Here is a 19,574-nt window from a genome sequence, read left to right on the forward strand (position 1 = left end):
TTTCAGCCAGTAATAGTGCAGTATTCTTTAATCAAAGCGCTATGATTGGTCAATAACCTTTTATGAACAGAGACGCCAGCATTTGCATACAAACTTCAAGCTTAAATCTCTCTTAAACTGGAGCACCTGCTATCCGAGACGTCTTCATAACTTGCTTGGTTTTGTGTTGCCTTCACAACGTTTTTGATCAGTTGTAGATTCATAAATAGTCGAAACCGTCCTCTTTCTGCTGGTGCCAAAACCATCGTTATGCGCCAAAAAATGACGCCGGGGCGACAAAACAAAATTGACACTCCGAAATCTCTCTTAAGCTGGCGCTTTGCCTTACGAGCAGGTAAGAAAAAGTAGGCAATTTAAGCGGTTTTCATTTAACGTATAATACCGAATAGTATGTCCTAAGGTATTAGAGTCCCCTGCGAATAGAGCGCCCTATGGTGAGGGCATACTATAACAATAGAGTGCCATCAAATAGAGTGCCATTTATTAGAGCGCCGTTCCGAATAGGCTGCCGTCGAACTGACAGACTGTACATACACGTTGATATTATACATGTTGAATGCGTTGGGTAGCTACTTACCGCGCTCAACTGCGATGCCATTCCGGCATTGATCGCGCTGCAAGACGACATCGTGCCAGTTTTGCTTTTTCAGGAGCACAGACAATCAACCATACGACTCGACATCAAAATGCAATCTTTTGAGTGGATTGCCAGCGCAAAACTGGTTAATAATCGGAAGTGTAGAGTAGTAGGAGAACCTGCACCCCGATTGCATGACCGAATTCGATGGGTTTGCGTTTCGGCCCTCCTCAAGAATAGTATGCCGCATACTAATGGTATTATACGTTATAGATTTTTAAATGCCTGGTCCTTTTCGCTATGTGCTCCACACAACAGTAGTGTGCGCCACAAGAACAACTCCAAGTTGAAGTTTGGGTCATCAGATCTTCGCAGCTCACTCACTCACTCACTTGCTAATCCACCACCAAGAAGCCGTCAAAGCCTACACCCCTACACCCCCACACGCCCGATGTCCGCGTCCCCCACCAAGAAGCAGAAGGTGGCCGGCCCCTTGACGGCGCACAACCTGATCGACGGCGCGTTCGTGCCGCCCTCGGGGGGCGACTACCTCAACGTCATCAGCCCCAGCAGCAGCCAAGTGATCGGCAAGTGCGCGCTGTCCACGGCCGCGGACGTGCAGCTGGCGGTGGCCAAGGGCCAAGAGGCCTTCAAGCAGTGGCGCCAGACGACCGTCAAGGCGCGCGCGGCCATCATGCTCAAGTTCCACGCGCTCATGGTGCAGCACCAAGGTGGGAGATAGTTAGAGGGCCCTGAGAACAAATTAGAGGGGTGTTTCATTAACATTGGGGTGTATTTGGGGGGTGGCAGACGAGCTGGCGGACATTGTGGTGCAGGAGAACGGCAAGAACCGCACGGAGGCGCTCGCCAGCGTGCTCAAGGGCAACGAGACGGTGGAGTACGCCTGCAGTCTGCCGCAGCTGGTGCAGGGCCGCACGCTGCAGGTGTCGCGCGGCATCTCGTGCCAAGAGGTGCGCGATCCGCTGGGCGTCGTGGCCTGCGTCGTGCCCTTCAACTTCCCCATTATGGTGCCGATGTGGACGGTCCCCATCGCGTTGACCATGGGCAACTGCGTCATCCTGAAGCCGTCGGAGAAGGTGGGCGCTGAGATCTTTGTGTTGTTATTTTAATATGAGACGGTTGAGCTGATTCTTGCGTTAATCGTAGGTTCCTCTGACTATGGCGCGCGTGGCGGAGCTGCTGCTGGAAGCTGGTGTCCCCAAGGGCGTCTTCCAGGTGAGTTTAGTTGTGTGTGTCCAATGCTGGAACTATTGCTGATGGTTTGGATGGTTGTGACTATGGTTTTAGATCATCAACGGAACGGTGGACCCTGTCAACAGCTTGTGCGACCACCCTGGCGTTGCCGCTGTCACGTTCGTTGGCTCGAGTCGCGTGGCGCAGCTCGTTGCTCGTCGATGCCGCGCTCTGGACAAGCGTGTGCTCGCTCTGGGTGGCGCAAAGAACCACTTGGTGGCTCTTCCGGACGCAGATATTGATGTCGCCTCCAAGGATATTGTTGCGTCGTACGCTGGTTGTGCGGGACAGCGCTGCATGGCTGCTTCTGTGCTTTTGCTCGTGGGGGATTGCAATGCGCTGCTCGACATGATCGTTGAGAAGTCGAAGGAGCTGGCTCGCGGAACTGAGGCTGGGCAGGTTGGTGCGCTTATTGATGGAGGCTCGAAGACGCGCGTGCTCAAGTACATCAACGAGGCCGAGGCTGCTGGTGCCAAAGTTCTGGTGGATGGTCGGTCGTGGGCCGAGGAGACGAACGGATTCTGGGTGGGACCTACGGTGCTGCTCCACGCAAGCCCGAACGACGCTGCCATGAAGGACGAGATCTTCGGTCCTGTGCTTTCGGTGTATCGTGTGAGCTCTTTCGACGAGGCTCTTCAGATCGAAAACGGAAACGACTACGGCAATGCAGCCGCGATCTACACGTCGAACGGGGCCTATGCTGAATATTTCCAGTCGCGCTTCCGCGCCGGCATGATTGGGGTCAACATCGGCATTCCCGTGCCACGTGAGCCGTTCAGCTTCGGCGGTATGTACGGCACCAAGAGCAAATACGGCGACATGGACATCACGGGCGATGGCTGCGTTGAGTTTTTCTCCACGCGCCGCAAGATCACGACCAAATGGAGCACGGTGATCCACTCGGGCGACGCGGCCAACTTCAGTGGCCAGATGTGAGCAATTGAGAGCTCTTACGACGAACGATTTTTCTTGTGCAAGATGAGTTTGGCCAAGTGTACAACCCCGCTTGATCGAGCCACAGAAAGAAAAAGCTTACAGATTCCAGTTCTTCGTCGGTATGAGTGTTTTGTTAAGCACAACACCTATTCGTAAAGTTATTGGACTTGGAACAAGCCGACAACTTGGTACTCAACTCATGCACGGCATTCAAATTCTGAGCAACACCTCCGTCGTCACAATGAACAACTTAAGTCCTTGCTGTCAGTTTAGTCGCGTACAGGACAAGAAGGGGCTGTGCGGTTGGAATGGGGTCGGAAAGCGTGTGTAGTACAACTTGCGCGCGTTATGAGCGTCCTGCTACGCGTCAACGCTGTCGGCCGCGTTGGTGGGGGCAAAGCACAGCGTGACAGCGATCGCGGCGATGAGAAGCGTCTTGGCGAACTGCATCTTGAAGCGTGGTCTCTCTTGCGTGGGTCGTAGCGAATTGGAAAGTGACGGTGAGAACACCGTCTAAAGTTTGCGTCAAACGATAATCGTAGCAGCTTCTGGCTCGCTTACACGTACTTGCCGTAGGGTGCGATTTGACAGACGGCAGGCATCAAAGTTTGCGTTAGATCTGCGGGGTGCCCGCGAAGCAGGGCCGCGCGGTATTGCGGAGGTGGGCCCAGCGACGAGCATTCCAGCGAACGGACCCGTTGCCGCAACTCGGAGTTAGTTTTCTTTTTGCGGGGGTCTGGGGCAGAACACCTTTTAGCACATCAGATCCAATCTCAGATCTGTACCGTATATGACCCCAACTGGAGGTTACCGTGCTCGCGATATCCCTGCAGCGGCAACATTCGCGAGATAAAAGAGATTGTATATGCTTTTTCGGCCCTCCATTTTTCTAGTGACGTGAATTACTATGAAACACGTACTTATTAATAAAAAACAGTATTACTAAGTTTTTTTTACACGACGACTACATCAACAGAGGGCTAGTACGACTTCGCGCGTTCTGGGATCGGAAGTCCCCTACCAGCTTTCCGAAGATTGAGCTCAGACATTCGTTCAAACTCGCTGCCACCGTTATCTTGATCGAAAGCCAACTCCTCGCGGGCGATCGCCACTGTGTCGCTCCCTAATATGTCCTCAACGCACCCGCCACAAAACGGACGCTTCTTCTCGAGAACGGTGCGGCCGTCAGACGCCATAACATAAACGATCTTCTTTACAGTACATCGGGTGCACATGAGTTGCATGCAGCTCTGGCAGGTTTCGCGGCTTGTACCAAGAAACCCGAAGCTGTTGAGGCACAAAGTGCAAGCCCCTGGACGAATAGATGACGATGGAGACGCTTTGGCATTAGGAGGCAACCCAAAGCTGGAGCTTGAGCATGTACTTGAGCTGGAGCTACTCGCGTCGGAGCTTCTACCGTCGAGACTGTTTCTGCGCAGCTTCCAGACGAGTTTCTTCATGCGTGCACACTCCACTTTGCGTCCAAACGACAGCCACTGCGACGCCAGTGCCTGCAGAGATACATTATTCAGCATCTCGTTCTTGGTCGGGAAGTCGAAAAACCCTCGCACGTAGCACTCGACAGTCGTCGGCGTCTTCTGTTTATACAGCGAGCACACCGACATGTTGCCTCGCAAGACACCTTGGCTCTTGAACTGTGGGAGTTCCGAGAACGCGACTGAGTGAGCGAAGTTGTATCCAACGCGCTCGCCCTTGCTCGAGTGCACGACTCCGGTCGCATCCAGCGAGATGTAGTCGCGTCCGTGGTAGAGCTTCCACTTGATGCCGACGTGGTGGAACGGATCCTCCACTGAGGCCTCTTCCAGCTGGCACAGCATCTTGGTATCCAGCATCCCGTCATTGACACATCTCGACTTGATCTTCAGCGCAGCGTCCGTGGGTGCCACAACGCCGTACATGACGTCCTCGACGGTCCCGTCCACCGTTCCGAACAGCAACAATGACGGCGTGAATGGTGCTTCGCCACGCCCAGAGCCCGGGCGTTCACGGTAGATCCTGAGTCCATCTTTGCGCCGCATCTCCTTCCACTGCCCCGTGGCCGAGTCCGGGTACCCGTTCTTGGTGACTAGCAGGGTGTTGCACTGCTCCAGGTTGTGCGCGACCAGAGTGCTGGCCAGATCTCGTAGCATGACTCGATCTGCATCGGAGACCGACAGCTCCGGTAGCAGATCCACCAGCCTGCTCTTCATTCTTTTGGAGCAGAAAACACAGCGGAGACTGTCGTGTCCGTGAGCAGAAGTCAAAGTGAGCCATCTTCCAAGTCGGGCATTCCGCGGAGCTGAACCGATGTCGGAGAGAGCGAGCCGAGGCTTTCGGAGGTGCGAGATGAGCGCCGCAACTTGCCGCTGCAGCATATACGCGTCATGCTTGGCGCAGGCCAATGCGCACGAAGAGACGCGAGTGGGATGCGCCATCGCCTGTCGGCCCCACGTTGAAGTGTAGGCGCATAGCCGCGCGGCGCTGATGTGTGATTGGCCCATCCCATCGTGAAAAATCGATGATTGGGTGGGCGAAAAATACTTGAAAAGTCGCTGAAGGAGATGGCTACAACTTTTTGAGAATGGATACTCTTACATGTTCATTCATACATGAGGAGTCTCCGAATGGACTCTATCATAGCGAGATCTCGACGGGGTCGCTGTCGCGGCGCATGTTGACGAGCTCGTCCCGTGCGATCGCGACGGCGTCGCTCTGCACGACCTCGTGGATGCATCTGAAGCAAAAGGTGCGCTTCTTCTCGAGGATGGAGCAGTGATCGGGCCCCATGACGCACACGAGCTTCTTGACGCAGCAGCGCGAGCACACGCTGTGGTCGCAGCTCTTGCAGGTCTTCCTCCGGCCCGGGATGAAGCTGAAGCTCTTGGCGCACACGCGGCACGTGGCGTCGGTGGACTTGTGCTTTGGCCGCTCGGCCGCGAGCTGGATCAGGTCCGAGTCGTCGCTGTGCTTGCGCAGCCGCCACGCCAGCTTCTTCATCTGCGCGCACTCCATGTTGCGCGAGAACGACAGCCACTGAGTGGCGATCGTCTGCAGGGCGAGGATGGCGTTGCTGTGGGTGCCGCTCGACAGGTCGAAGAACCCGCGCGTGTAGCACTCGACTGTGTGGTTGGCCTTCTGTCGGTAGAGTGAGCACACGGACATGTTTCCCCGTGCAATGCCGAGGTCGGTGAACGCTGGTAGTTGCGGGAAACCCACGGAGTGCGAGACGTTGTAGCCGACGCGTTCTCCCCAAGGAGTTCGGATGATCCCGGTCGTGTCCAGCGTCACGTAGTCGCGGTCTTCGTAGAGTCTCCACTGGAGGCTCACGTGGTGGAACGGGTCGTCAACCGTAGGAGATACCAGCTCCTCCAGCACTTTGCTGTCGACGACGCCGTCTCGAATACAGGAGGATTTAATCTTCAGCGACTCGTCCGTCGGCGCCAGAACGCCGTACATGATGTCGTCCAACTTGCCGACTACCGAGCCCAATAGCAAGAGTGACGGGATGGCTGGTGGTGTATCGGTCGCCGAACGGGGGCGCTCGCGGTAGATGCGGATGCCCTCGACCTTGCGGGTGGGGACCCAGAGCCGACTGTCCGGGTGACCGTCCTTGCTGACGCAGAGGTTGTTGTACTGGTCGAGGTTGTGCGTGACGAGGGTCGTCGCCAGCTCTTGGAGCAGCCTCTGGTCCGACTCGGGGATCAGCAGAACCGGCAGGAACTTGGAGATGGCCACGGGCTTCGGCATCGTCTCGGGTCTCGGGTTGTTGGTGGCAAGTCTAGCAATGGCCTTTTCAGAGGCACGCGGGGATCCGGACAGGAGCCTCGTGCTCCGACTCGAAGACGGTAAGCACTCCACTCGTGGATAAGCCTGCGCCTCACCAAATTTTCTGAGGTTCTGCACGCTACGCTAGTACGCCGCTCCGTAAGCAGTGGCGGATCCAGCGGAGACCTGGCCACTGACTTGACCGATCTTGGCGTTAAGCGTGTCAACTTCTAGTCACCTCGGAATGAATGGAACGCAACAAAAAGGTTTTTGACGGGCATTCATATTCGGAAATGCTAAACGCACGGGCGTTCAACTCATAAGATGCTACGGAGAAAATGTAGGAACTGCAAAACAACCGAGAGGCTGCTCGTCCACAATGGCGAGCAGCGCACGAACCTGAGGCGGACAGAGCCGCTCCTTGCAAAAAAGAAATGAAAGTGTAGAGTGCGACACACGCTGTCGGGGATGACCCATATCCTGCAGACGTCGCTTAGCTTGTGCGCACGCGCGCGGCGTCGGCCATGCTCTTCCAGTTGGTCTCGCAGATCTTGATGAAGGACACCACGCAGCCGAAGAAGATGCCGGCCGTGAGACCGAGCCACATCCCCTCGACGCCCAGCTCCATGCGGAAGGCTAAGTACACGCCGAAGGGCAAGCCAATCACGAAATACGCAAACAGGTTGATGTATGCGCCCAGCACGAGGCGTCCTGTACCGCGGAAGACGCCTTGCATGACGGCGTTGATGGCGTCTAACATCTGGTATGGCATGAGGAACAGCAGTGCATGACCCGCCAGTCCGATGGACATGGCGTCGTTGATGAAGATTTCCGGGATGAAGTAGCGCGTGGCGATGATGATCACAGCGATGACGGCCGAGAGAGACACAGACAGCAACATGCCCAGCGTCGAGGCCAGCTTGGCGTGGTGGGGCTTGTTGCTGCCCAAGTAGTTGCCAACGAGCACGTTGGCGGCCACCGAGATGCCCAGGAAGAAGTTGAACGCGAATGTTGACACATTCACAAGCACCGAGTGGACGCTGATAGCGACGACGCTGTTGGGCAGCCAGCCGACGATAGCCGCCATGATCTCGAACGAAATCCATTCGAGCTCCATCATGAGCATTCCCGGCACGCCAAGAATCAGAAACTTGCCCAGGTGATCTACTGCTTCCTTCGGCTGCCAGCCCGGCCACCACTCGGCTGGGATATGCGGGTTGCTCAGGTAGAACGGGACCAAACACAACGGAAGCGCAAGCTCGGACAACAATCGCGCAATCGCCGCACCATCGAAGCCCAGCGGCGTGTAGAACGTCAGGAAGACGCCCAGCCCAAGGTTCACCAAGTTGCTGATCACCGCAATGTACACCATCGGCAGCACCACATTCTGGGCTTGCATTACCTTCTTCAACAGCTCGTAGACGTACATGGCTGGGACACCAGGCAGCAGGATCTGACTGAATCGACCCGCAAACTGCGCCACTTCTGCGGGCTGGCCGAGCATCAGAAGAACCGCCTCAGTGTACCAGTTGATGACGAAGACCGGAATCATCGCCAGGCCCAGCACGATCAAGCCACTCTGAAGGTAAATACCGAGCTTCTTCGGTTTGCCAGCTCCATACGCCTGCGAGCACAGCGTGTCCATCGCTGTCGCCAAGCCGAAGCCCACACCGATGGCACTAAGGTTCAAGACCATGGTCGACAGGGCCACACCGTCCAGATACTCCTTCGTCATAGGGGAATCCAAATGGCCCACGAGCGTCATGCTGACCAATTCCGGGAAGAACTCCAGCACATACGTGAAAATAACGGGGTACGCCAGCGTGAAGAGCTTGCGGACTTCCGTCCTGACCTCTGGGTGAGCGTCAGTCTCAGGTTCCTCGAGAATACCGGACTCAATGTCGGTCTCCGAATCCCGCGCGTAGGACTGAAGCAGTGGGAACTCCTCCTTGTCCGTGTGCGACTTCTTCGCCTTGCTGGCCGCCTTCTTCACCAGCACCTGAGACTCCCACCGATCCGCGGCCGAGAAAGACGACGAGCGGATCGGAACAGCCACGGGGCTGTCCGAGCTGTACGACGAGCTGAACGAGCTCGTGGACGTCTCGGAGTCATCCCCAGACTCCTCAGATATCTTCGAGGTCGCCTTGGCACGCGCTGCAGCGCTGCGACTTGGTCCGTTGAACTGCTTCTTGATCCTCGCTCCACCGCGCGGACTCAGCAACTGGTGCGCGTCCAAGCTCCACTTCTCGACATTTGACTTCCACGACGTTGCGCTAGACTCGTCACTCGGAGGCTCCGACTTGGCCGACTTGAGAGTGCCGTAGCCGGAGAACTGTCGCGTCATCGCAGCGCTCTTCTTCTTGAGTGGCTTGGCGTCCTGGTTGGTGGTCAGCGGTTGGAGCTTGAGCTTCCGGGCGGTCTTGACCTCGCCTCGAGGCTTGGGCTTGCCGGCCGCGTCGGCGGCCTGTTGGCTGTGCCGACGCTTGGCTTGGTCTCTGGTGCGGCCCGCAGCGGACGGAGTGGGCGCCTGGCCGCCATGGTTTCGTATTAAGCCGCTATTGCCGCTACTACTGCCACTACTGCCGGAACTGTCGCTGTCCCCGGCGCTGGAGCTGTCGTCCTCGCCGACATTGGCCACGATCATTCCCATCGTCCTCCTGGTCTGGGGCTGTTGTGCCTGGCTGGTCGTCAGTTGGGAACTGGGGCTTGGGGCCGTTGAGCAATTAAAGATTGAGGCGTCTCGCGGTCTGATGCGATGGAGAGCTGCTGCTGCTGCTTGAAACGCCTAACAAGTGGGGTATCGATTGATTCTTGGATAAGCTGACGTCGCGATAGTCACACACAAAACACAGACACAGCATAAAAGTTAGTTTGGCGGCGATATAATGCGGATTCTGGAGTGAAAAACTATGGTAAAAACCCGAAGAGGCGCCCCGTCGCTATGAATAGCAACACGGTCTCCGCTAAAGCCATACAAAAACCAAGATCAACCCGCAGGGTGGCATCTCCGTGGTATCTGATATGATGAAATGTATCACTCAAAAGTACGTACACGACGTCGAGGGTGGTCCAGGTAATGCAGTCGGCAAATTTCGCCATGCAGCGGGGGTGGCGAGGCTCCCTCTGTGTTTAGTTTCGAGCTCGCGTTGCGTGGGGACCCAAGCAAGGCGAGGCGAGCGGTGTGGTGGTTGCAAAAAGTCCTGCAACGGGGGAGTCACTCCAAGGCGTTGGGTGGGTAGCTGGACTGGGCTGAGTGCGTTCGCGCGCCGCTTGGGGCTGGTTACTGAAGGTGCGGGGTCTTTCGAGGAGACTTGCGTGCGAGAGCGGAGGTTCGGAAATGATGGACAAGTCGCGCTTGGCACGCCGGCGATTGCGTAAAAAACTGTGTTTTTAGTGGGATCGCAGAAACGAATAGCAAATATTGTAACGGATTTGACAGAGAATCAGTGTAGGCAAATACTTTTGTATGCGTTTACCTTCTGAATGTAAATATTATCGAATACGCGGAGATTGTTGTATGAGGTTGTAAAGGGTAGACCAAATATCGGGTATTGCGGACTTAACGTGGGTGGAGCAGGGGGATGTGAGCTTGCATTTCTTCCTTCCGCCCTCTGCGGACGACCACGACGTCATGACCGCGCTGGTCTGGCCTGGCCTGGCCGCGGTCTATTTCGACCCCGCGCGAGGTCAGCGCGCTGATGTTACGATTGCTTGTGTTACGCCGCTGGAGTCTGCAAAGCGCGTAGCGCAAGCAAAGCACTTCTTGTCCCGACGCCAGCTGGGGTCTCGACGCGCAACCATGGCACCAGGAGCTGCGAGACCGTCGAGGCATCGATCCTGTAAATGGCAGCCCAGCGGATACTACATGTAGAGAGAGCGTACCGAGCGCTTCGATCGGCGAGCACTTCACATGTCAAACTGCGACACATGATAAGAGACCCTGCAAAACTGGCTCATGCGCTGGTTTTTATTCTTGCATGGCGCGCTTCGATATGCATGTTCTCAGCGTTTTTTAATCGCTTTTGGCTTGCGGTGCTTGTTCGAACGCTGAATTGCAGTTCACGCAGGGCGGACCATTGCGTGCCGCTCGAGACCGAAGGAAGGCAGACAGGAAGTTGGGCCTCAACTTGAGGCAGCTTGCCTCGACGGAATCTTTGGGAGATCTCGGTGCACGCCGCCTGGCGTGAGGGCACCGGATGACCAGGATCTTCGCGTTAAAAAAATGCGAGCGAGATGAATGCATGTGGGCCACATGAAGGTTATGTGCACCACGCTACATACGTTCAGTCGACCACCGATATTTATGTGGTACACATGGTATTAGGATCGACCACAGATAGATCTCTCCTAGAGGCTCCAAAGACATCGAGAACGATTACGAGCTGTAATCTGTAATTTTGAGAAAATATTTGAAACTTCAGCAAACAAGCTGTAAATTTAATTTTAATATCATGGTTCGAATCCATTTTTGTATAATCCGCTCACCATAAATACAACACAGCCATAACTATTTATATCTGAGTAGAACTACACCGTTAATGCTCCGCTTGTAGTCACTTTTCATTTTGCACCATGCCACCACACAACCAGCGACGCAAGCACACACGGAACTTTCAACGCAAGGCCGATGGATCATTCTGGAAGCTCAAGTCCAACAAAAAAATTCCGACCCGAGAGCCGTCCGAAGAGCGGAACGACGCTCCGGTCGACCGAGGAGTGGGGCTCTTCGGCGGATCCCGAGCCCGACGAGGTCGCGCAGAGCAGACATTTGAGGTAGAACGGCTATACGCAAAACGATGGGTGCACAGCCTCGAGTTCTACCTCGTTCAGTGGGTCGGCTACCGAGAGCTGACATGGGAGCCCTCGAAGAACATACCCTGGAGACTTAAGGTAGACTTCGAAATAGAAACGATAAGCTTTGTTTGGTTGTACCAACCAACACGAGGTCGCCGACGCTCCACCAAGAATCCAACTCGGCGCAGCTCGCGCATCCTGCGGGGTGCCTAGCCTAACCCCGAGATAGCTAAGTTCGCGTGGCGAATTTAATACATACTGCCATCAGTAGGTTCAATTGATCCATAAGTTGGGGACGATTCAGTACATACATACTGTATTATGGAAATTCCTCTAGTGTAGTGCTTTTGTGTAACTTGATGTTATTGACGATTCACGCGCGGTCTGGATTTGTGCTCGGAGTCCATAAGGCCAACGAGCATGCTACTGGACATGTACAGTAGCAAGAGCACGGTCCAGGTGGCGTACAGTGGACGAGCGGTCAATGTACATGGCATGGTTGCTGTTTGGACCTGGATACATATGTTAGACTAGGTCGTCTTCGACTTGGCTGGGAGCACCTGTGGTATAAAACGCTGGCGCTGGTACCGGTGCTGATTGCCGTGATAAGGAAGAACTGTGGCCCCCGCAGGGGCCACACCCATGAATATCGCGCGTGCCGCAGTTCACTTTCTGAAGCTGGTGCATGTTGTTGATGTCGCTGTGCATTTCCTGCCTTGCTGAAAGTTGCCGTTGAACCTGCTCGGTCGACATCCTTCTGGCTTGTGTAGCACGAAGGTTGCGTCAGGTTACGCTTGGGAGCTGTCCACCCCCTCATTCTTCGGGTGTTCCTAGTATAACAGTCCAATGACAAAGCAACAACGGCCAATAAATTCGTGGTACAATTCATCTTCGCTTAAGAAAACGCATTAGAAAGATGTAGTCTACATCAGGTAGACCCTACTGTTGTAGTACATGTGCTGCGTTCATCCCTGAGATGTAGAAGACGTACCTACAGAAGAGGGTTCGTTTGCGATAATGCTACACTGTACAACCAGGACTCTTATAGAATACATGTTCGTGGCTGTCTCGAGTCGAGACTCCCGACCATGCATCAAGGAAACGAAGTAGCGACCACCTGCTACTGAGGAATCACTACTCCAGTGACGTGGAAGCAAAAGCACATCACTAGGAAGACAATACTTAAGTATGTATTTATGTAATTATCTCGCTGCTATCCCGATGACTTTGATCTGACAATACAGGCAAACACACGTTTAGACTGTGTATGTAGACGTACAATGTATAGGCGGTATTCTACATGTGGTTTTTACCAGGACGACCAGTCGTTGACTGGCACTAGACTCAACTCGTGGGAATTCGTGATCCAGTAGTGCCTCATCCCTCTACAGTACCAGTACGGCACTCTCCGATCGGAGTGGCCCCCTGGTGGTCTAGTGGTCTACGTCCCTCGAAGCTATCCCATTCAAACCAACCAGAATCAAAATCAACTATCTTCAACATAAAATCAGCACAGCAGCGGACAGAATGTACCTACCAGCATTGATTCATGCTCTTTCGTAAGACGATACGGGTCCCTAGAGAACATACCGTAAGACAAAGCGTCTTACGTTTTGCAATCAACGCATTTTGATTACATCTTGATTTTAGTATACCAGTGGCTACATTGTATTTTGTCACTCAAAACGAAAGACAGTTTGTCGGACACCAGTTTGCGCCATATTATTGGTCAAAAGCTCTACTTGACGTGCAGAGCTGCATGTGCGTGCTCGGGCCCACTCAACCACGACAGCGGTGCGGATGCAGGCTGTGTTGGTGGCACCTTTGTTCGCCAAGACGACGCAGTTGCATGGCGCGTAGGTCCGTCGACAAAAGGATGATATTCTGGCTGCAGCCACGGCGGCCGCGCCAGGCCTTGCGTGAAGCCTTAGCGCTAAGGCTGTTCTGATCTGTTGCTCTTAAAATGCCACGTCCAGAGCTTTTCAGTGCCTGGATGGTAAGGAATAGTGTCAGGAGGGAAATATTGTAGGTGTTTTCGTACTGTCAGGTTGCAATGTACGTATCATGATGCGGGCAAGCCTTCCTTCAATAACGTGGTTACTTACGTAGCATATGAGGCAGCGATTCTAGAGCGCTTATAACCGCACCAGTCTATTGCTGTCTGTTAAGCTTGAATCTACGTAGTGTTTCCGTTTCGGCTTTGTTGACAAGTTTCTAGAGAGTGCTCAAGCGTACATTCTAGTCGTTTACTATTCAATGTACGCTCAAGCACAATTCAGTTCTCCGTGTACCAACCGCGTCGTGTCCTCCGAAGGGCATCTCCCTACTTACGCCGACTACGCGGCTTCATGGAAGAGCTCCTCGGACCTCATAAAATATGTATAATACACACTTTCATTTGCAGGACCTGGCATTTAGTAGGTCGCTAGTTAGGCCAAATAACTGTGATGCACTTCACATTACTACGAAATCGAAAACGAAACAAATACACGTCCATGCTGCCGATCCTGCTCGTCAGCACGGCTATCCGTTGCTGGTGCATGCCACGACGGCGACGCAGACGGCCCGGCCAAGGGCATACACGGACAACACCACGCATAATATTAGCCAATCACATGGCTAAAATTGATTTGTCGTCAAACTGTCTTACGAATGCTCGACACAAGTGATTGATGGTGAAGACTCTAAGCTCGCACATCAATGTACCTTACTAAAACAGCCGCTCCAACTGAAGGTATTCTATTGGTAAACGCATTTATTATGAAGATTTCGCAAGTTTATAGTATATTAAAGTTTGTATTGAAAACATAATCCATAAACACAAATCTACTTTGATTGGCCAAAACAATAAATTAGGGTGACACGGATAGTGCATCGTATCTTAGTTTATGCACACGGGTACCTTGCCTTTGGTTCGGTGGCAGTTCCTGGTGTCGGCAGTTGCATTCTGTCCGTTGCTGTAGCAAGTAAAGTGTAGGAATAACCAGTTAATCAGCTTCTATTCCTTCTTCTTCGATCGTACGACGGGAATTGAGTTTGCTGTTCTGACGGCTAGTTATCGCGTTTACTTGGTAGATGGTCTTTGTTAGAGTGAGCAGATGGGAGCAATGAGGGGGAGGGGGGATTGAGACAGTAGTGGTGAAGAAGTATAATACCGTAGTACGGGCGTTATATTGACGGGTTATCTACCCTTCCGCAGAGTGAGTCCGGGACCCGGTCGAAGAAGACCCCAGGCAAATAACGTCATTGCCCCTTTTTAGCCAATAATAGGTCAGTAGTCTGCGCAAGTCCTTTCACAGCTCATTGCCGCAGAAGTCTCCCTCAACCTCCCTCGTCGCTCAAGAAACAAGATGCGCTGCCACAGAGGCTTCTGGGTCTACGCAGGTGACAAAGGCACCGACATCTCGGACAGCGCTCCACGCTTTCCGCAGGAGCAAGCCTCTCAAGCGGGCCAGGTGTCAACAAGGCGGCAGAGAATTGGCTCCGAACGCGCGCTGGAAGGGCTCCGAAGAAGCGCTGGGAGGGGGAGACAGCGGAGATTCGGCAGGACTACATACTGAAAAACCCTGACTCTACCTTTTCGCTGGACGACAACCCGCTGGACTTCGCGGATGGCCGGCAGGATCGCCGGCGCTACCCTCGAATGGTGCGAGCCGACATCGCTACGCCTGTGGTACTACAGGAAGAGGCTCCGGCAGCACCAGGTACGACACGCACACCCGTCGACACTCAGTGTCGAGAACAAGTTGATGACAGTGTGTATGCAAGCTGCGCGAACACAGCTGACTATGCACTCTGATGAAGAGGCGGATGGTGCGCTTCATGAGACGCCGACTAGCGCGGCTGCCGCTAACTCAGCGCTGAGCAACTACGTGCGTGATACCATTCAAGTTAACCCAGACTTCAAGGCCATGCACGCGGGCAAGGAAAACTACACGACCCGCAGCATCAATAACTTGCAGGAGTTATATTGGCTAGGAAAAGTACCTTCGGTGCAAACTTTGCAAGCTAGTCCATGCTCGCCTGTTGTGTCAAGGGATGCTTCGACTACATCTACTACGGTGTGCCAGGCAGGGGCGTCTGTCGAGAGACTCAATGGATTGGTTGCTGATGGCGCAGCTAATAGCAGCAACGATGCTCAGATATCACCTTCGGCTCAAGCAAAACCTACCACTATTACCTCTCGCAAACGCCCCCGGTTGCTCGAAGGGAAGCAGCGACCCGCCACTGCCAATTTAAAGTCACACGCAACCAGCGGAAAAGAGCAACCGGCTGGTAATGCGGCAGATGACGAAGATAGCGCGTATGAACCAAGCAATACGGAGGATAGTGACGTGAATGATGACGATGTGGACCCCCCCCCCCCCGATTTTTCAGAAAGCGCGTGTCAAAAAATTATCCGCTGATAGTGTGGACCGATCTCGAAGATGAAGAAAACCCCCGAAGAGTGCACGTTTACCCTGCGGATTTGGATAGCTTGCAGGCTGGCGTTTGGCTGACCCAAACCGCGCTGGATTATTTTATCTGTCGCTATATGGAGCAGGTTAAAGGATTAATTCGCGTATGTGACTCGGAGTTGTACGTATTGATGGAGACTGCGCGATTCACGCGAAAGCCGAAACGACGACGCCGACTGTTAGCTGACCTGGTCGCATTATTTGACTGGTCGTCCTACCAATATGTGCTTCTCCCAGTATCGGGTCGCAACCACTACAGGTTTTTGGTAATTGAGAACCCCAGGCACCCGGGGCCAGCAAAAGTTTATCACGTCAACTCGATGAAAAATGCTCACAGCTCGGCGTATGCTTTTGGTGTGCTACAATGGGTCCTATCAGAGACCCGTAAATCTCGAGCAGAATCATCGGCTCCGTTTGAGTGGAGCACCTTTGTCCATTTGACCAAGCCCCAGCAATCAAATTGCATCAACTGTGGGGTTTATGTTCTCCATTACATGGACGTGATTTCAAAACACATTGCAGCTGAGAAGCCTGGATCGATCGAGGAGAAGATCGCCGCGTGGCCAGAGGGTGATTTCGGTGTCAAGAACGCAGCAGCATACCGAAATAAGCTGTATAGGACTATATCTCCAGAGTGATTAAGTGTAGCACCCGGTGAGCAGAAACAGAAGCACAATCAACTTCTTTTTAACATGGTTCCGGTCATTGATATCATGGATCAAAACAGCAAGTAACCGAATATGTAGTACCGCAAAATACACTATGGTACAGCAAAGCATAACTGCGGTACCTATCGCAAAACCTCACTGCGGTACCACATTATAATACTGCGGTTCAAACAATACTGGGTTATTAGGAAGGAGGGACTACGAAATGCGTTCGTCATGTTTTTCTGTGCTCGATACTCGACCGCTTGGCGATATTCTCAAGTACGAATTATAGTACTTCAGCCTGAATGTATTCAATTACTTTTAGCGTTGCTCCACTGTTCCAACTGTGATTCCTTCGGCGGCATCCGTAGGGCTACGGTGAACACATACGTCCGACAGTTGACGAGTTCTGAAATATTGCAAGATACGGTTGACATCGCGGAGTGGTGGTCTCAATCGTTACCGACTAGTCTCTCCGTTGGGGCTGAGATCGGAGATAGTAGTCGTGGAAACGGGGTAGCGAGATACAGCGATAGCTTGGACAGCATCTTTGATCTCGCCCGCGTGTTTCGCTATTCAGTTCAGAGATTTGTTATGGGTATGCCGGTACTCCTCCAATACTTGCAAGGTAGATTAGTTGCCACGACGTCAGACACCCGAGTCGCCGTAAGAATATCATCTGCAAACGCAGCGACTAAGCTGCAAATTGGCCGCCTTCTATTGAAGAACCGGCGTTCGTTCGCGCTACACCACTTTGTGCCAAACTGAGCCTCGAGATCTCGGACAGCTCTGGCGCCAGCTAAGCCGGTCGACGATTCTTTCCACAAGTCCGGCACAGTAGCCAGACCCCGCAGAACTTTATACGTTGGCCAATCACTTTGCACGTCACTAGCTATCGGCGAAACTGACGGCAGTATCGCCGTCACCTTCGCGCCCACCAGATAGAAGCTGAACTTGTACGACAGCAGTGCCGCCTTGCAGTGGAGTCGACATGCGCATTACGTCGCTGAGGCTACCTGGAACCGTCCGCATGGTCGAGCAGATTTGAGCTAAAGAACTTTTGAAATCCTGGTGTAGCCCGTCGATTTTGGCGTTCAACACCGGTACAGCTTTCTGAAGACGCTGTTCAGTTGGGGCTTCCATTGCGTCAACCGCTTGCATAGCCTCACGTTTAAATTCCGTGAACTCCCGGGATTGAAATATGATGTGCTGCCAAATTGGGTGCGTTGGTGCGGATTTATGCAAGAATATAGCATCCTGGAGGATGACCTTACGGAGATATTTAAGCAACTCAAGAAACCCTCCGGCCGCAAGCGATTGTTCCGCTGTTCCTGAAGCAATGGCCTGTTGCCAAACCTCCACCTGCGAAAATACCATACTTTGCAATGCTAACGGGGGATCAACAGAAGCTCGAGCAACAAAAACGCTCCCAATACTTGGTTCAAAACCGGCAAGTGTGCGCATCGCCTGCCTCGGAAGAGATGTGAGGTAGAATTTCTCCATTGATTGGCCGTTCCACCGACCCAAACGGCGAATTTGGGACTCACTTGCGCCTCCCAGGTCCGCCATACGCGATCCGGATCCGTGAGTTTTAGCTTTGTTGTGGACGCCGGCATGTTTCAACGCTGCTGTAATAGCTGCGTTGTGAACTTTGTACGACATTGGTTTCGTGGGATTTTACCTTTTTTAACAGCTTTACCGGATACCAGTGCTCTGAAGACGTGAAGTCGGGAAACGCCTCGCCATCCACATGCCAACGCCAATACAAGTAAAATCCAAGAGTTCCATGGGGGCAGATCTGGACATGCTTATTGCGCATACATGCACTGACTTCAATGCGCCCGACTTGGTTGGTTTTACCCTATCGCATCACCATAACCAGAGCCCTGTATGGCGTGTAGCCCTCGTTTTCGAGAACAATCGCGTGTAAGGCTGCCAATTCCATCATCCGCACCGACTCTCCTCTCATAAGGGCGTAGTGGCTCAGCAGAAAAGCGACCGAATTTCGCAAGTGTTTACCTGAATCACGTGCCGGTGTCCAGAAATACCGAGCTATCTCCTGAACTTGATCGATTGTCGTATAGCCATCCAGTAGTGTATCAGCTCCACGGTCCTCAAAAAAATTCCGCTTCCTCTCATCTTCTTCGTACTCTGTCAGCTTCAATAGGGTCGTCACAGCTTCGTCTCGGGGGGAGGGATTACTGTTCACTTTTGCGCGAGATTACTGCTTCTACAGGTCAACCATCGCCGCAACATAGGAGTTCACAGCAGAACGTCCGACGGTTTCAATTATGTCGCTGGGTGTACTTCCACTCTTGTGGCGCTTGGCCCGGCCAATTACGCGCTCTTGTAGAAAGAGATGAATCTTCTCACCAGTAACTGTACACCGGGTCAGGTCATTAATGCTACGTCTTTTTCCGAGCACCACTCTAAGAACTCCTGTTGCCAACTGCGGTACGCCCTCTGCGGGTTCTTAGGTCGAAGGGTAGTGGCATTCTTGTAGGTCCGCTGGAAGGTCCGCTGGACAGACTCCTTCAGGGCGGCCTGCATTCGACTCTCTGCCTCCGTGATGCCCATTGTTAAGCTGTTCCCTGCACTTGGGTCTCCTTTTCCCGTGCTGGCTTGGCGCGCGTCTAGCGGCTTAGCCCCTAGCCGCAAGATTAGACGTAATTTTGCCCAACCAGCATCTAGAAGACCCCTCGTTAAATAACAAGTTATTTTACCCCCAAAACGTGAGATACCTACAATGATTTGATCGAAAGCCACCAATGCTGACCGGTCCCGGTCCGGACCCCTCTGTGATAATGTTATACAGCGCCCTATTTCCAAAACCAGTTGTATAAAATTTCTAATGCTGTCCTTCTTTCTGCCTTTAATTAACGCCCGCCGGAGGCGGGAGGGTCTAGGGTTTGTTCTCCAAGGGTGAGGGGGGGGGGTTACCGACTTTTGTTAGTTCTAATGGGAGTTTAGATATACATGTAACGGGTTGCTGTAAAAAGGGCTTGCCGGCTAGGCCTTCATGTAGAAGTTTGTATGGGATCCACAACGATCAGCTCCTGCATTGGCTATACATGTAGTTTTTGCTGGGCAACTTTTTGTGGGTTCTATTGTTGGCTTAGCCTTTTCATTTTCTTATAAACA

The 19,574-nt window shown here is 53.2% G+C and overlaps 6 protein-coding genes across 6 annotated transcripts; 3 read left to right on the plus strand and 3 right to left on the minus strand.

Moving 5' to 3' along the window:
* Positions 1-1,028: 1,028 nt before the first annotated feature.
* PHYSODRAFT_509999 (hypothetical protein) lies at positions 1,029-2,767 on the plus strand (the record flags this gene model as incomplete). Its single annotated transcript, XM_009530198.1, has 4 exons — positions 1,029-1,308; positions 1,388-1,674; positions 1,745-1,804; positions 1,886-2,767. 4 exons carry the CDS (start codon positions 1,029-1,031, stop codon positions 2,765-2,767), a joined length of 1,509 nt encoding a protein of 502 aa, XP_009528493.1.
* Positions 2,768-3,747: 980 nt separating this feature from the next.
* PHYSODRAFT_255181 (hypothetical protein) lies at positions 3,748-4,977 on the minus strand (the record flags this gene model as incomplete). The annotated part of the gene is made up of 1 exon (XM_009530199.1): positions 3,748-4,977. One exon carries the CDS (start codon positions 4,975-4,977, stop codon positions 3,748-3,750), a length of 1,230 nt encoding a protein of 409 aa, XP_009528494.1.
* Positions 4,978-5,401: 424 nt separating this feature from the next.
* PHYSODRAFT_505397 (hypothetical protein) lies at positions 5,402-6,514 on the minus strand (the record flags this gene model as incomplete). The annotated part of the gene is made up of 1 exon (XM_009530200.1): positions 5,402-6,514. The coding sequence occupies one exon, from the start codon at positions 6,512-6,514 to the stop codon at positions 5,402-5,404; it is 1,113 nt and encodes a 370-aa protein (XP_009528495.1).
* A 511-nt stretch (positions 6,515-7,025) lies between these two features.
* Positions 7,026-9,182, minus strand: PHYSODRAFT_508531 (hypothetical protein; the record flags this gene model as incomplete). The annotated part of the gene is made up of 1 exon (XM_009530201.1): positions 7,026-9,182. The coding sequence occupies one exon, from the start codon at positions 9,180-9,182 to the stop codon at positions 7,026-7,028; it is 2,157 nt and encodes a 718-aa protein (XP_009528496.1).
* Positions 9,183-14,676: 5,494 nt separating this feature from the next.
* On the plus strand, positions 14,677-15,437 carry PHYSODRAFT_333084 (hypothetical protein; the record flags this gene model as incomplete). Its single annotated transcript, XM_009530202.1, has 4 exons — positions 14,677-14,783; positions 14,828-15,030; positions 15,131-15,309; positions 15,363-15,437. 4 exons carry the CDS (start codon positions 14,677-14,679, stop codon positions 15,435-15,437), a joined length of 564 nt encoding a protein of 187 aa, XP_009528497.1.
* A 477-nt stretch (positions 15,438-15,914) lies between these two features.
* PHYSODRAFT_508684 (hypothetical protein) lies at positions 15,915-16,421 on the plus strand (the record flags this gene model as incomplete). The annotated part of the gene is made up of 2 exons (XM_009530203.1): positions 15,915-16,151; positions 16,203-16,421. 2 exons carry the CDS (start codon positions 15,915-15,917, stop codon positions 16,419-16,421), a joined length of 456 nt encoding a protein of 151 aa, XP_009528498.1.
* Positions 16,422-19,574: the final 3,153 nt, after the last annotated feature.

This window comes from Phytophthora sojae (assembly GCF_000149755.1).
Source record: "Phytophthora sojae unplaced genomic scaffold PHYSOscaffold_5, whole genome shotgun sequence".
In the NCBI taxonomy this organism is placed as follows: domain Eukaryota; phylum Oomycota; class Peronosporomycetes; order Peronosporales; family Peronosporaceae; genus Phytophthora; species Phytophthora sojae.